We start from the raw sequence: 12,350 nt of genomic DNA, 5'->3' as shown, positions 1-12,350 counted from the left end.
CTTCAGACAGACCCCTGGGGCACCCACCTGGAAGTCGGCGGTTACAGACCCCCCACAGACGTCAATCAGCTCCGTCATGTCATAATAGGCATCAAACGTCCAGACGCAGCTCTTCAGGTTCAGGTGTTTGTAGAGCTGGATGGTCTTTGGCTCCCGCACGCTGGAGTCAAACTGGAAGGGGCGGTCGTAGCCAGGCCCCAGTGCAATGCTGTCATGGACCCTGTCATCCAGGAACCCTGCCTCTGCGGGGGAGGGAGAAGCAAGGAACAGTAATCTAGTCTCTGGACCTGCCCTTCACCAGCTTCCCAGGAGCTGAGGGGAGAGGGAGAGCGGACACATCCTTTGGACACACAGAGAGAGCTTGCCTTTCTTCTGAGATGACTAATAGAGCACCCCAGGGCTCCCAGCCTTCCCTGGTGGCTCAGACTGGAAAGAATCTGCCTGAGATGTGGAAGACCTGTGTTCGATCCCTGGGCTTGGAAGATTCCCCTGGAGAAGGGAATGGCAACCCACTCTAGTATTCTTGCCTGGAGAATTCCATGGACAGAGGAGCCTGGCAGACTATAGTCCATGGGGTTGCAAAGAGCCGGACACAATTGAGCAATTAACACTAACTAACTAACCGGGGCTCCTGACATAAGTTCGGTGAGAAGGCGAGGGGAGCTTGTCATCTTGCCTGCCGCCATGTGTTAAACAGAGTGACTGGCTTCACAGACTCAGGGAAGATGCTGCAGGAGCCAGAGAAGAAAAGATGAATGGACGAGGCCATAAATGAAGAGGCCAGGGCCTGGTGGCCCTGAGTGACTCTTGGAAAAGAACATTGTAAATAAAGCCTTGCCTGTCACACCTGCCCAGTCTGGTTCTATGCTTCACAATCAGTCCTTGAAGAAATGGATTTACTACTGGAGAATCTGTTGGTGAATTATTCTTTCTCAAGACTTTTTTTTTTTTTAAATAGCTTTTATGGGGAGCCAGCAAACAAGCATCTGACTACCTCCTCCCCCACCTCCTATGGTTTCTGAACTCTTGAAGAAAAAAAAGTCTTAATTCTGTGTTAATGAGTAAATAGCTCGCTAATGAGGCTTGACTAAGCTTCCCTTGCTACAGGCAAAAATTATTGGATCAAATGCTGCCAAGCAACTGAACTGTTCTAAATTAAGGAAGACCTTTATGCAGAAGAGAGCTGAATACAGACACAATTTTAGAATATTAGGGTTAAACTTTGTACGGTACTGAAAGCAACTATGATATTCTGAAAGAGCTGATCCATTTCTCAGAATGTTTGACATCAGCACACAACCCTCTGCACCACAACGACTAGGGTGTCTGAACATGTATTGAAGCTAATCGTGTTTAAGTAGGAAGAGGTGCAAACTTTCAGCTTATAGACATGGTATGTTTCTTCCACTAGCTTGCATACGCAGACCAATGAAACTTTCATCTGCAGCCCAGTGACTTAGGAATCATTTACACTCCACTAATTCCTACTGTATCAAGACCATCACTACCCAAAGTGATGCTTAATGAATATGGAAGAGCACTCGAATGCTTTCCTGTCTTCAGAAACACTATTAAATGATTCATCAGTTGCAAAGGGAGGAAATGTGCATTTAATGTGCACTTGCTAAGGTGAATGGAAATGGACAGGATTCTTTGTAAACTAAAACGTCTGCCCTGGTGAACAGGAGATGTGCTGTCAGCAGTCAGCGCCCTTGGGTCTGGATCAGCTGCAGAGCTCCAAGTCACACACTTGCTCCAGCAGTCTGCCATCCACGGACGGAGCGAGGTAGGGCAGAGAGGTCTGCCCACTGGGGCTGGAGGCAGGACACGATGGACAGCTGGGCTCTCTCCAGAACTCCCTGTAAGAACTGGTTGCGGTTTCATTGGCCACGCTGCGGACTGACCTCTCCCTCTGCCCAGTTCTGCTTCCTCCCTTTCCCTTTAGGAGATGTGGATGCCCAATAAACATCTGATACCTCAAGCTCCACCTTGGCTACTGCTCCTGGAGAACCATCCTATAATATCTACCATTGCACAGGAGCTTTATAAAATGCTGAGAGCATGGGAACCAAGTGCAGGAGAAGGAAGGGGCTAAAATTGACCAGGACGGGGGTTTTAAAATTGTCGACACAATCAATCCCTACCTTGTTTGGGAGCAATTATTCTCCTCATGTGATAGATAAGAAAGCAGTTGGCTCAGAGCTGTCCAGCTATTTTTGTTGAGTTGCACAGGAGGTGGAATACGGACATGAACCTTGTCAGTTTGATTCCAAGGTCCTTGTTTTTTCCTATTCATGTCACCGTCCAAGCTGCCTATGTTTGGCTGCTTGCTGATGAGCAGATCCACTAACCATGCAGATTTTGAGGACCAGAAAACATGAAAAGCAGAGTTCACTTAGCCACATCCCTAAGGGTCATCGTGCTGGGCTGGGCACACGAACAGGGAAGTCTCCCCTCACCTGAGATGCCTCTCAGGTCCCGGGTGGTGACGAGATTGGAGCAGACGTGTTGGTGCCTGTAGATGGACTCAGACAGAAGGAAATGCAGGTTGTGCAGCGGCATGGTGGAGATGAGGGGCAGCATTCCATCCTGGTGTGGGATCTGCACGGAAATGTGGATTCTAGGGGGAAAACGAGCAGAAATCAGTGCTTTCAGGCGCCTGCTATAAGTAGCTAGTACGGTACACTGTGTGCACGCGTGCTCAGTTAGTCAGTCATGCCTGACTCTTTGAGACCCCGTGGACTGTAGCCCACCATCTCCTCTGTCCATGGGATTCTCCAGGCAAGAATACTGGAGTGGGTTGCCATGCCCTCCTCCAGGGGCTCTTCCCAACCCAGGGATCAAACCCTCACCTCTTATGTCTACTTGCATTGGCAGACAGGCTCTTTACCACTAGTGCCACCTGGGAAGCCCCCAGTATGGTACATTGCTTTCTCATAACTCAATTTGTCTTCACCAATGAATTTACCAGTTTTTTTTTTCTGAAGCTTTCCATATAGCAGTTCTCTCTTTACATGAGGGTACAATGTGCTTGCAGGGTTATTCTCCTCCCTCCAGCCCCTGGGAGATCCTCCAGACTCAGGACTGATAGCAATCGAGAATCATAGATTTTTTGTGTGTACAAGAAAAGATAACATTGCAACCATAAATTATAGCTTTCTTCTGCTTTAAAAGGAAGCTTTGTTTCCTCATGAGTTAGAGCCGAGTGGATGGTACAGGCATGGCTGAATTTCTCTGTCACAGTGAGTGTCTGTGGAGGTTGTGGAGGGTTGCCACAGAATTTTCTAAATTATTTGTGCCCAAAAGACATCACTGAGCTCTTAAAATTTAAGGCCAGTATCCCTACCCAGGAAAAAAGCCTAGAAATAGTAATACTCCACTATTCAATAGTCTTGGGGCTTCCCAGGTGGTGCTAGTGATAAAGAGTCCACTTGCAACGCAGGAGACCAAGAGACATGGATCCAATCCCTGGGATGGGAAGATCCCCTGGAGGAGGGCATGGCAACCCACTCCAGTATTCTTGCCTAGAGAATCCCATGGACTGTAGCCCATCAGGCTCCTCTGTCCATGGGATTGCAAAGAGTCAGACATGACTGAGTGACTAAGACACACATGGGCTCTTCCCAACTTAAAAAGCCTTCCCTTCCCCACCAGCAAGTTCTAGCAAGGCCACCAGCCCTCACTGGCCTCAATCTGCAGCAAGCTCTGCCTTGAACTACATTCTTCTGCCTTTAGGTGCCTTTGTACCAGGAAGTCTGTAACTTATTTATATTAGCTGCTATTTCTTGAATGCTTTTAGAGTCTGTCTTGCCTCCCCACTAAGAGGGCAAAGGACCATTTCCTTCACATCTTCTGTTTCTCCAGAGCCTGTAGTACACAATTCTAAATAAAATATGAGCTTAATAAATACCGGTTAAGACTGCAACACAACAAAACTGCAATTTTTTCACTGTACAAGTTTAGATTTTCAGCATGTTTATTGAGGGTGCATTGTGAGTTTTTACAGCTTGTCTCCCACAACAAAGACTCATGTTTTAAAGAGGAATCAGAACCTCAGAATATGAACGAGTGGCTCTTTTTGTAAGGAACGGGGTCAGTAGTAACCTTGGACACTTCTGTTATTGCTTTTTAACAAAAATAAATTTCATTCTGTTAGATAAAAGAGAAGGATTTGCATATTTTTGGTTCCATGATCAAATCTGTTTTTTCATGCAAATGAACCCCTTTCTCTGAACTCAGTTGCTCATAAAGGCATGCACATAAATACTATGAGGTTTAATGAATATGTATAACCTACATGAAATCTTTTTTTTTTTGCCATACAAAAATGAGAGCATCCATTTTCCATCAAAATCATAGGGCACAGGAAAAAATAAAAAAGCATATCTGCCCACTGATTTATAATTCACCAGTGTTGTTACTCATTTGTTCACTGGGAACTTAGTAAGTGTCTCTTAGGTGCTAAGAAGCACTGTTCTAGGCAGAGGAGATGCAAAATAAACAGTCATGGTCCCTGCCACCATCATCTCCTGGGTGGGAGATGAATGAATAAGGACCGAATGATAATGATAACACTCTCAGAGAGGCAGATGTGGGTGCCAGAAAAGTGGGGAGTAAAAGCTTCCAAATTAAATTGGGGGAGATGATGGAAAAGTTTCTAGAAGAGATGCCATGGCTTAGGTATGGTGGGACAATGGGATTTAAGAACATGGACTGGAAGGGGACAGGGGAAAGCTGGAGCCAGGAGTAGCCACATGGCAGAGGCAGGTCACCTAAGAGTGCCTGAAACCCTGAGGAAGTTACATGTGATTCCCTGTGGGTGGACTGGCAGGTGAAAATAACAAGATGAACGAAACGAGACTAGCAAGATTGAGAGTGACTGGATATTAGGGCACGTTTGAAGAAAGCCAACTTTTTATGAAGCTTTCACCACCATTATTCTTATTTTGCAGAAGCATCACGCACCGATCTGTCCCACCTAGAAAACACACACAACACAGCTGGGGACTCTCTCTGCCATCTCCTCACGGAAGGCACTCCCCGCCTGACCTGTTGGGATGCTCCTTGTGTTTGACGTCCAGGTATTTCAAGGTCGCAATGAAGGACTGAGCTTGGAAGCCTCGGGCTGTGCCAGCCACCACTGGTGTGTGGCAGATAGCACTGTCTGTTCCGATGGTGACGATGTTGCTCCTCAAGGGGGTCCCCACGTGGCCCACCTTGTCCACAGCCTTGGCCACACAACGCACGTGGAACCTCCGGCTGAAGTAAATGCTGTCCAGGACCTACCAGGAAGAATAAATCACCTCAGACACGTGGATATGCCTCAACAGCTCCTCATACTGTGTCATCTGGATGACAATCTGTGGTAATCTCTGAAGACCATTGTCAGCTGAAAAGACTGCACAACCTAAAAGCTGAGAGTTATGTTTTATATAGCAGGCTAAACTGAGGACTTAAGCCTGGGATACAGCATCTTAGATAACTGTGAGAGACTGCTCCAAAGAGGGATGGGAAGAACCAGGATATATATTAATCAGAGTTTTTGCAACAAAGGCCAGGTAGTTGGAACATCAAAAGATGATTGTTAAAACTGGATATCTCAAGTTAAGGAATTTTGCACTTTTCCATGTATGGGAAGATGAGACAGTTTAGGCTCATTGAAATCATTCCTTTAATAGGCATCTCAGCTATCAGGGGCCAGTATCCTGTGTTTTCTCATTCTGAGTCTCCTTAGGGTGCCCCACTGGCTGCAGTGGCTGATGCTGTAACATCCTTTGCTGACTGACATGGCAGGCTGCATTCTTAGCCCACACCATCCATTTTCCATCCATTTATCCATCTTTGTGTCCATTGATCTACCCACCTATCCATTCATTCACCACCTAAGTATTGACTTTCTACCAGGAGCCAGGCACCAGGGACAGAGCATGGAGTACTTAGGGCCTTGGGTGGTAACCCAGGTAACAAGGAAGTGGACAAATGTGGCGGAGAAGGCAATGGCACCCCACTCCAGTACTCTTGCCTGGAAAACCCTATGGATGGAGGAGCCTGGTAGGCTGCAGTCCATGGGGTTGCTAAGAGTCGGACATGACTGAGCGAATTCACTTTCACGCATTGGAGAAGGAAATGGCAACCCACTCCAGTGTTCTTGCCTGGAGAATCCCAGGGACGGGGGAGCCTGGTGGGCTGCCGTCTATGGGGTCGCACAGAGTTGGACACGACTGAAGTGACTTAGCAGCAGCAGCAGACAAATGTGAAGCAAGAAACTAGAGATGACTGATACCCAGCGACACTTGTTCTCTTTACATATAAGGTTCAGAGAACTACTTAATGATTTTTCAGCCCTTCCAGCAAGACTCATTGCCTCTAAGTCACTTTTGCTGAAGGCATGGTATCAGGATATAGAGGAAAGACACTTCTTTTCTAGGAGTTCTTAGTTTTCTTTCCACCCTACTGCCATTCCCCCCCTTAACTCCCCTCTAATTACTAAGGGTTACAATAACATGGCGGACTTGAAGTTGAGAACATGGCCTTGGACACCTACTGGCCTTTAAAGTCTTTCTACAGATTCTCTCATGCTCGAGACACACAGAATCCATGAGTGCTTAATGCAATCTATGCAGAGGTAACCTAGGTCACCAAAACTCTCTAGGTTACTGGTGCATTGACATAGGAAAGTATATAATAAGAAAAACTCATTAGTAGTTCTGTGCACCACAGACCTCCCACAAAGCAATCATACAAACTGATAAATTCTACCATGGAAACAATTTTCACTGAAGTCCATTAAAAATTGAAGAAGATTTTTCCATTAAAATTTTTTTAATTAGCTGCCAGGACTTTACTTATTTATTTATACATGGACTTCATTCAGAAGGGATTTGAGGCATCTTACAAAAATGCACACAATACAACAGTATTAAATAAATAATTGAAGAAATGAAGGCAGAGCAGAGGAAGCTGGGGTAAGAGGATTAGGTGCCAATTCATCACAAGAAGGCAAACTGAAATATAAGGTAAAATCATAAACATGGTACCTGTTAAAAATGTATATTTGGCTCAAATCAAACCAACTGCCACTTCATGGGTTTGCTGAACAGAGAACAAGGTATTTATGAAACAATACGCTGTTAAGTCTTGCCATTTACATTTCTTATAATAATAAAGATAATTTAAATTTGAACTAGGTTATGTTGCAAAAGAATTAGTCTCTGGCCTTTCTGAATAAGCTGTGCCAAAGATAATGGACACGAGGGATCCACTTTATCCAAAGCCTCCCACGTACGTCTAACAGCTTTCTTCCACTATCTACTCAAGAGAGTTCGTTTTAACATTTTATTATTTATTTTTGGCTGCGCTGGTCTTCACTGCTGAGCACAGGTTTCCCCGAGCTGTGGTGAGCAGGGCCTACTCTCTAGTTGTGGTGCTTGGGCTTAGTTGCTCCTCAGCATGTGGAATCTTCCTGGACCAGGGGTTGAACCCAACCGCTGGACCACTATGGAAGTCCAAGGCACTTGTTAAAGTGAGAACAAACTGTGGATTTGTAGGGAAAAATCTGGAGAAATTAAGTCTGAAGAAAATCTCTGATTTCCAAAATCATTTCAGTCAAAAATCATTGGTTGCTTACTTGGTGCCAGATGCTCTATGGAGCCTGAATCTCCACTGCTTTCAGCTCTTTCTCTGAAGAACATCATTGGTGCAACAAGCAGAGTCAGAACACTGGACTGTTTCCTGAGCTTGGGAAAACCACTGCTGTGCACGGCTCCCTGATGGTGGCAGAGGGGTGCATCTGGCTTCCTAACTCTCAGAGGACAGCAATGACATTCCGAACCTCTTTTCATATCTTCCCACTGGGCTTTGAAAAATACTGATCACTTAATAAGCATACTCTCATTTTATTTCGTAATTGGTCCTCACTATGTGCCACCAATGTGGTAGCCGCTTTGGGATGGATATACAAGTATGGTAGAACCCTTGGTCCTTTTACTTAAGGAATTTATACCCTACGCCTTATTGAATGATTTAAGAGATGTGAAAAGAGACTAATCATTATTCGTACTTACCTAGAATCTTTGACTTACTTCATCATTTGTAAATCACTTTCCCATCTGCCAATGACCTTGTCAAGTGCATTAAGCAAAGGAGGTATTATTTTGTAGATCAGGAAACTGAGACTCAGAAAGGTGAAGTAAACACTTCACATCATATAGTTCAGAACAGGCAGAATCAAGGTTTGTAAACAGGCTTTCATAGTACTAGCCTAGTTCTCTTTCTGCCACACCGTATTATCTTTTCTCATACGTAAGAACAAAAGGACAGTGTTGTACCTACTTAATTGTTTAGTTTATACCAAATGGCATGCAGGGACCTTAAGGAATTTGACAGAGCTGGAATAACAAAGAGAAAGGCCAGGTCTCTCCCTCTGTAACCAGACCTACCATGTGGTTGACACTGGTGAATGGCGTGTTGTCGGTGATGGTCTCGAAGGGAGACCGGGCCCCGTTGCCATCCGTGGGGGCAGCCACTTCCCAGCTGAACTGCACGGACGTCTGGTTGATGCCAGCCTCACTGCAGCGCTCCTTCATGACAGCATATTTGGGGAAATGGGGGTCGCAGGGCGTGATACAGACCAGTGGGTAGCCCGGGGAGGGGGATTTCTTGACTCCCTCCTTGGTAACCTCTTCCACATGGTCATAGTCAGCAAGTGTAATGACCTGCCAAGGAGCAACATAGCTTCAGCCCTGGGTGGGTATCAGGAGGGTCAAAAAACTAAAGTTCCCTTCCCCAGAGACCTACATAATCACTTAACTCCTAGGGATTCTTTAAAATATAGCAGTAGTTTTAACAATGCTTAACCAGGTATTCCTAAAAGATCCTGGAAATCTTCAATAGTAGAGAAGATCCTCCTCCTCCCTGAGTTAAAAGCTTTAGTATCTTAATGGTCTCATTCCTAAATCAGATTCCTATGACTCAAGTGAAAAACACTCCACCCCCTACACATTGGAACCAAAACTCTATCATAAATGGCAGATATTAGTTAAAAGTTGCATTAAACTGTTAATGGCAGGCAGTAGTGCATCTGGCAAAATACAAGTAAATAAAGGACATATGTGAAGGATAGGGAAGCCTGGCATGCTGCAGTCCATGGGGTTGCAAAGAGACAAATATGACTTAGTGACTGAACATACATATATATTTCTTCCATGGTCAAAAAGACATATTTTGAAATGGTCTTTCTATTGTATGAGATTAGTCAGGGGAAGTTATAAGACTTATTCAGACTGCTTCATTACCCTACGTTAAATTCCCCTTGGCAACTTCTGGGAGCTTCCCCGGTGGCTCAGACAGTAAAAAATCCACCTGCAATGCAGGAGACCCGGGTTCGATCTCTGGGTCGGGAAGATCCCCTGGAGAAGGGAATCCAGTATTCTTGTCTAGAGAATCCCATGAATAGAGGAACCTGGTGGGCTACAGTCCATGGAGTTGCAAAGAGTCGGACATGACAGAGGGACTAATCACATGGCAACCTCTATGTGTTTTTCTCCTAATTGTGAAGTCGGTGCATTCATTCTGTTCATCCCCAAATTGGGAAACATGGTGGTACATCTCCACAGACACTTAATTCTATGCCCGTGGCGAGTATGTAGGATAAAAGATATGGGGGGATATTCCATTTTTACTCTTCTAGGTCTCACCAAAGAAATGAGAAGATCAATGGTACTGTACTTTCTTTGTCAGACAAAAGTCTCAACATAGTTTGGTCTCTTATGTGGAAACACTGATTCTCCTCTTTAGCACTACTGGCTTTTGAGCCAGGCAACTCTTTGTTGTGGAGGAGGGGGACTGTCCTGTGTATTGTGTGTAGGATGTTCAGCAGCATCCCTGACTTCCATCCCCTAGATGCTAACAGCACCCAGTGTGACAGTCATGATAACCACAGATGTCACCAGACATTACCAGATGACCCTGGAGGTGATGGGAGTGAGGGATTTGGGGAAGGGGACATGAGCAGTCCTGGCAAATCCTGCTTCTCCCAAGTTCTCATCTAATGTCTAAGACAGAAGCAACTGTCCTTTGGGTCATGAGACTTACAATGGGCGGTGCTGGCAGGATGAGACTCCCAGCTGCCTCCTGGTCTAGAATCGTCACTGTGGCCGTGGTCACATCGCCAAGAACTGCTTCCACTGGGTCATCCGGGCCAAGGACTAGGGAGAACGATTCATGCCACTCCCGGTCTTCATTGGACAGGATCTCGACTTTAAAGAAGATGTGATCCACACCTTTGCCAAGGACAGAACAAAGAGAGCAAAGGCCCTCCTCAGTGGCCCACTTAAGACAGTGCAGGTTGGCACTGCTGAGGCTTCATGTTGAAATATGCCTTTCTTCACAGAGGGTTTCTATCAATGCAGTGGCTGCTAATCACTTTAGCTGCATCGCCAGTGAGGCATTGGTTGTATAGGTGAAATTCCACCTGTGGTGGAGGCTCAGTCCTACAGATTTACTATTCAACACCATATGAGGATTAATGGCCCCTGCCTGACACTAGCTGGTAGTAATAAAAATCTATGATCTAAAAAACACTCCACCATGGTCATGCATTTTTTTTGCCTAATTTTTCTTTCCCCTTTACACTTAGGAACAAGCCCCTGTGTGGCAGTGACTGTTTACACACTAGACACCCTTCAAAGCTATCTCCTGGGAAGAGACAGCTCAAAGGTTACCGACAGGGCCATCTCTGCCAAGACGATAATATGACAGTTTGCCAGCCTGGAATGGGGAGGAGTAGAGCTCAGAAATCCCCTTGTTTTTTGTAAAGTGATTCTATGAGGGTGCATCTATCCCTGGCAGTGGTCAAGATGGCCTTTTTCCGCCTATAGACACCTGGGCTAGGTTTCTTCTAGGACCTGCCTTTCCCCCAGATCCTTATGAAGAAGAGAAAGAAGCTAAGACACTTGGAGGAGAGGTCCTTGTGAGGATGTTGAGGAAGGGTACCTGCCTTGCCTGTAAACACTAGCCAGATGCATAAGGGATGGCGCCGAAAGCCCTTTGAAGCTCAGTGGGGTGATGGAGACATACAGAGACACCCCTCCATTTCCAAGGCAGGCATTTCCTCCCTCCTCTTGCCATGCCATCTCTGAAGAGGGCTTCGACCACTTTTGCCCACTTCTGGCTACATCACAAATAGCACCAGGCTCTACACCAGCCTTTTCACCTTTTCACCTGCTCCAGAAAGTTTTGGGGAAAAGTCGAGTGTAAAACTCAGCTCCTTTTCTGTCTCATTTCTTCCATTAAGTAAATACATCAGACAATTAAACAGCTGGTTGTGAGAATCTCATCCTTCTCTCTTCCATGACTCGTCTTCATAGCATCTCCTAGTAGACGTCAAGCTATTTGAATGTGGAGATTGTGCCTTCTGGGTTTAGTAACCCCTGAAGGGCTCGGCACAATGGTCTGTACCGTTTGCTGAGTGATGGCATCACATATATTTTTAAAAACTCAGGTGCTCCCATTGCTCAACCAAATCATAGGCTAACAAAAAAAAAAAAAAAAATCCTTTTGAATGATCCAAAATGCCAAGGATGCTCTGAAGTAAGGCACTTCTTCTTTTTCTTATCCTATGTCATTTTTGCTAATTAAAAAATTTAAAGAGTCCTGCAACCTCAAATGTGTGCTAATAAGTACTTCATGCTATTGGAAATATTGGTATTTTTAAAAATTTCTGCTTATTTTTTCCTTCGAATATAAGATATTAGCCTCTCTCTTAAGTAATACCTATGGGGCTTCCCTGGTGACTCAGACAGTTAAGAATCTGCCTGCAATGCAGGAGACTCAGGTTTGATACCTGGATCAGGAAGATCCTCTGGAGAAGGAAATGGCTACCTACTCCAGTATTCTTGCCTCGGAAATTCTATGGACAGAGGAGCCTGGTGGGCTATAGTCTATGGGGTCACAAAGAGTCAGACACAGCTAATCGATTAACACTTAAAGGAAGACCTACAAATTGGGATTGGCATTCAATTACCAGGACTGAACTTCAAGACTCGGCTCTTTGGGTAATAATCCACACCAGACTGGGCTGACCCATCCCGTGTGCTACAGCGAATCTTGGATGTTCTGTTCTGATCCCCTCTGCGGATCACCTTGACGTTCAGAATGGCTGTGGCATCTGGCCCTGAGGGTTCCCGGACTTGGTATGCAGCTTCTTCAAACTCAATGGTAGGGGCTAAGGAAACAAGATTAGGAAAACAAGAGCAAGTCGGAAAAGTGAAAAAGAATTCCAACTCCCATGAAAACACTTTATAACAACAAGAGGGAATTTTTCACACTAGTTAACAATACAAAAGGCAAAA

General features: G+C 45.2%; 1 protein-coding gene across 2 annotated transcripts in view; it reads right to left on the bottom strand.

Moving 5' to 3' along the window:
- FRAS1 (Fraser extracellular matrix complex subunit 1) overlaps positions 1 to 12,350 on the bottom strand; it is a 533,887-nt gene that overhangs the window by 32,236 nt on the left and 489,301 nt on the right. For both annotated transcript variants that reach the window (XM_055434121.2, XM_055434122.2), the window contains 6 exons: positions 12,023 to 12,223; positions 10,093 to 10,280; positions 8,439 to 8,714; positions 5,050 to 5,282; positions 2,460 to 2,620; positions 28 to 242 (listed from right to left, as the gene is read on the bottom strand). In XM_055434121.2, coding sequence (XP_055290096.2) covers positions 28 to 242; positions 2,460 to 2,620; positions 5,050 to 5,282; positions 8,439 to 8,714; positions 10,093 to 10,280; positions 12,023 to 12,223 — 1,274 coding nt within the window. The remainder of the gene's footprint in view (positions 1 to 27; positions 243 to 2,459; positions 2,621 to 5,049; positions 5,283 to 8,438; positions 8,715 to 10,092; positions 10,281 to 12,022; positions 12,224 to 12,350) is intronic.

This window comes from Moschus berezovskii, chromosome 5, assembly GCF_049115385.1.
Source record: "Moschus berezovskii isolate FMDL1 chromosome 5, NW_MosBer_1.0, whole genome shotgun sequence".
NCBI classification, from domain to species: Eukaryota; Metazoa; Chordata; class Mammalia; order Artiodactyla; family Moschidae; genus Moschus; species Moschus berezovskii.
This window is presented reverse-complemented; position numbering and strand designations above follow the sequence as displayed.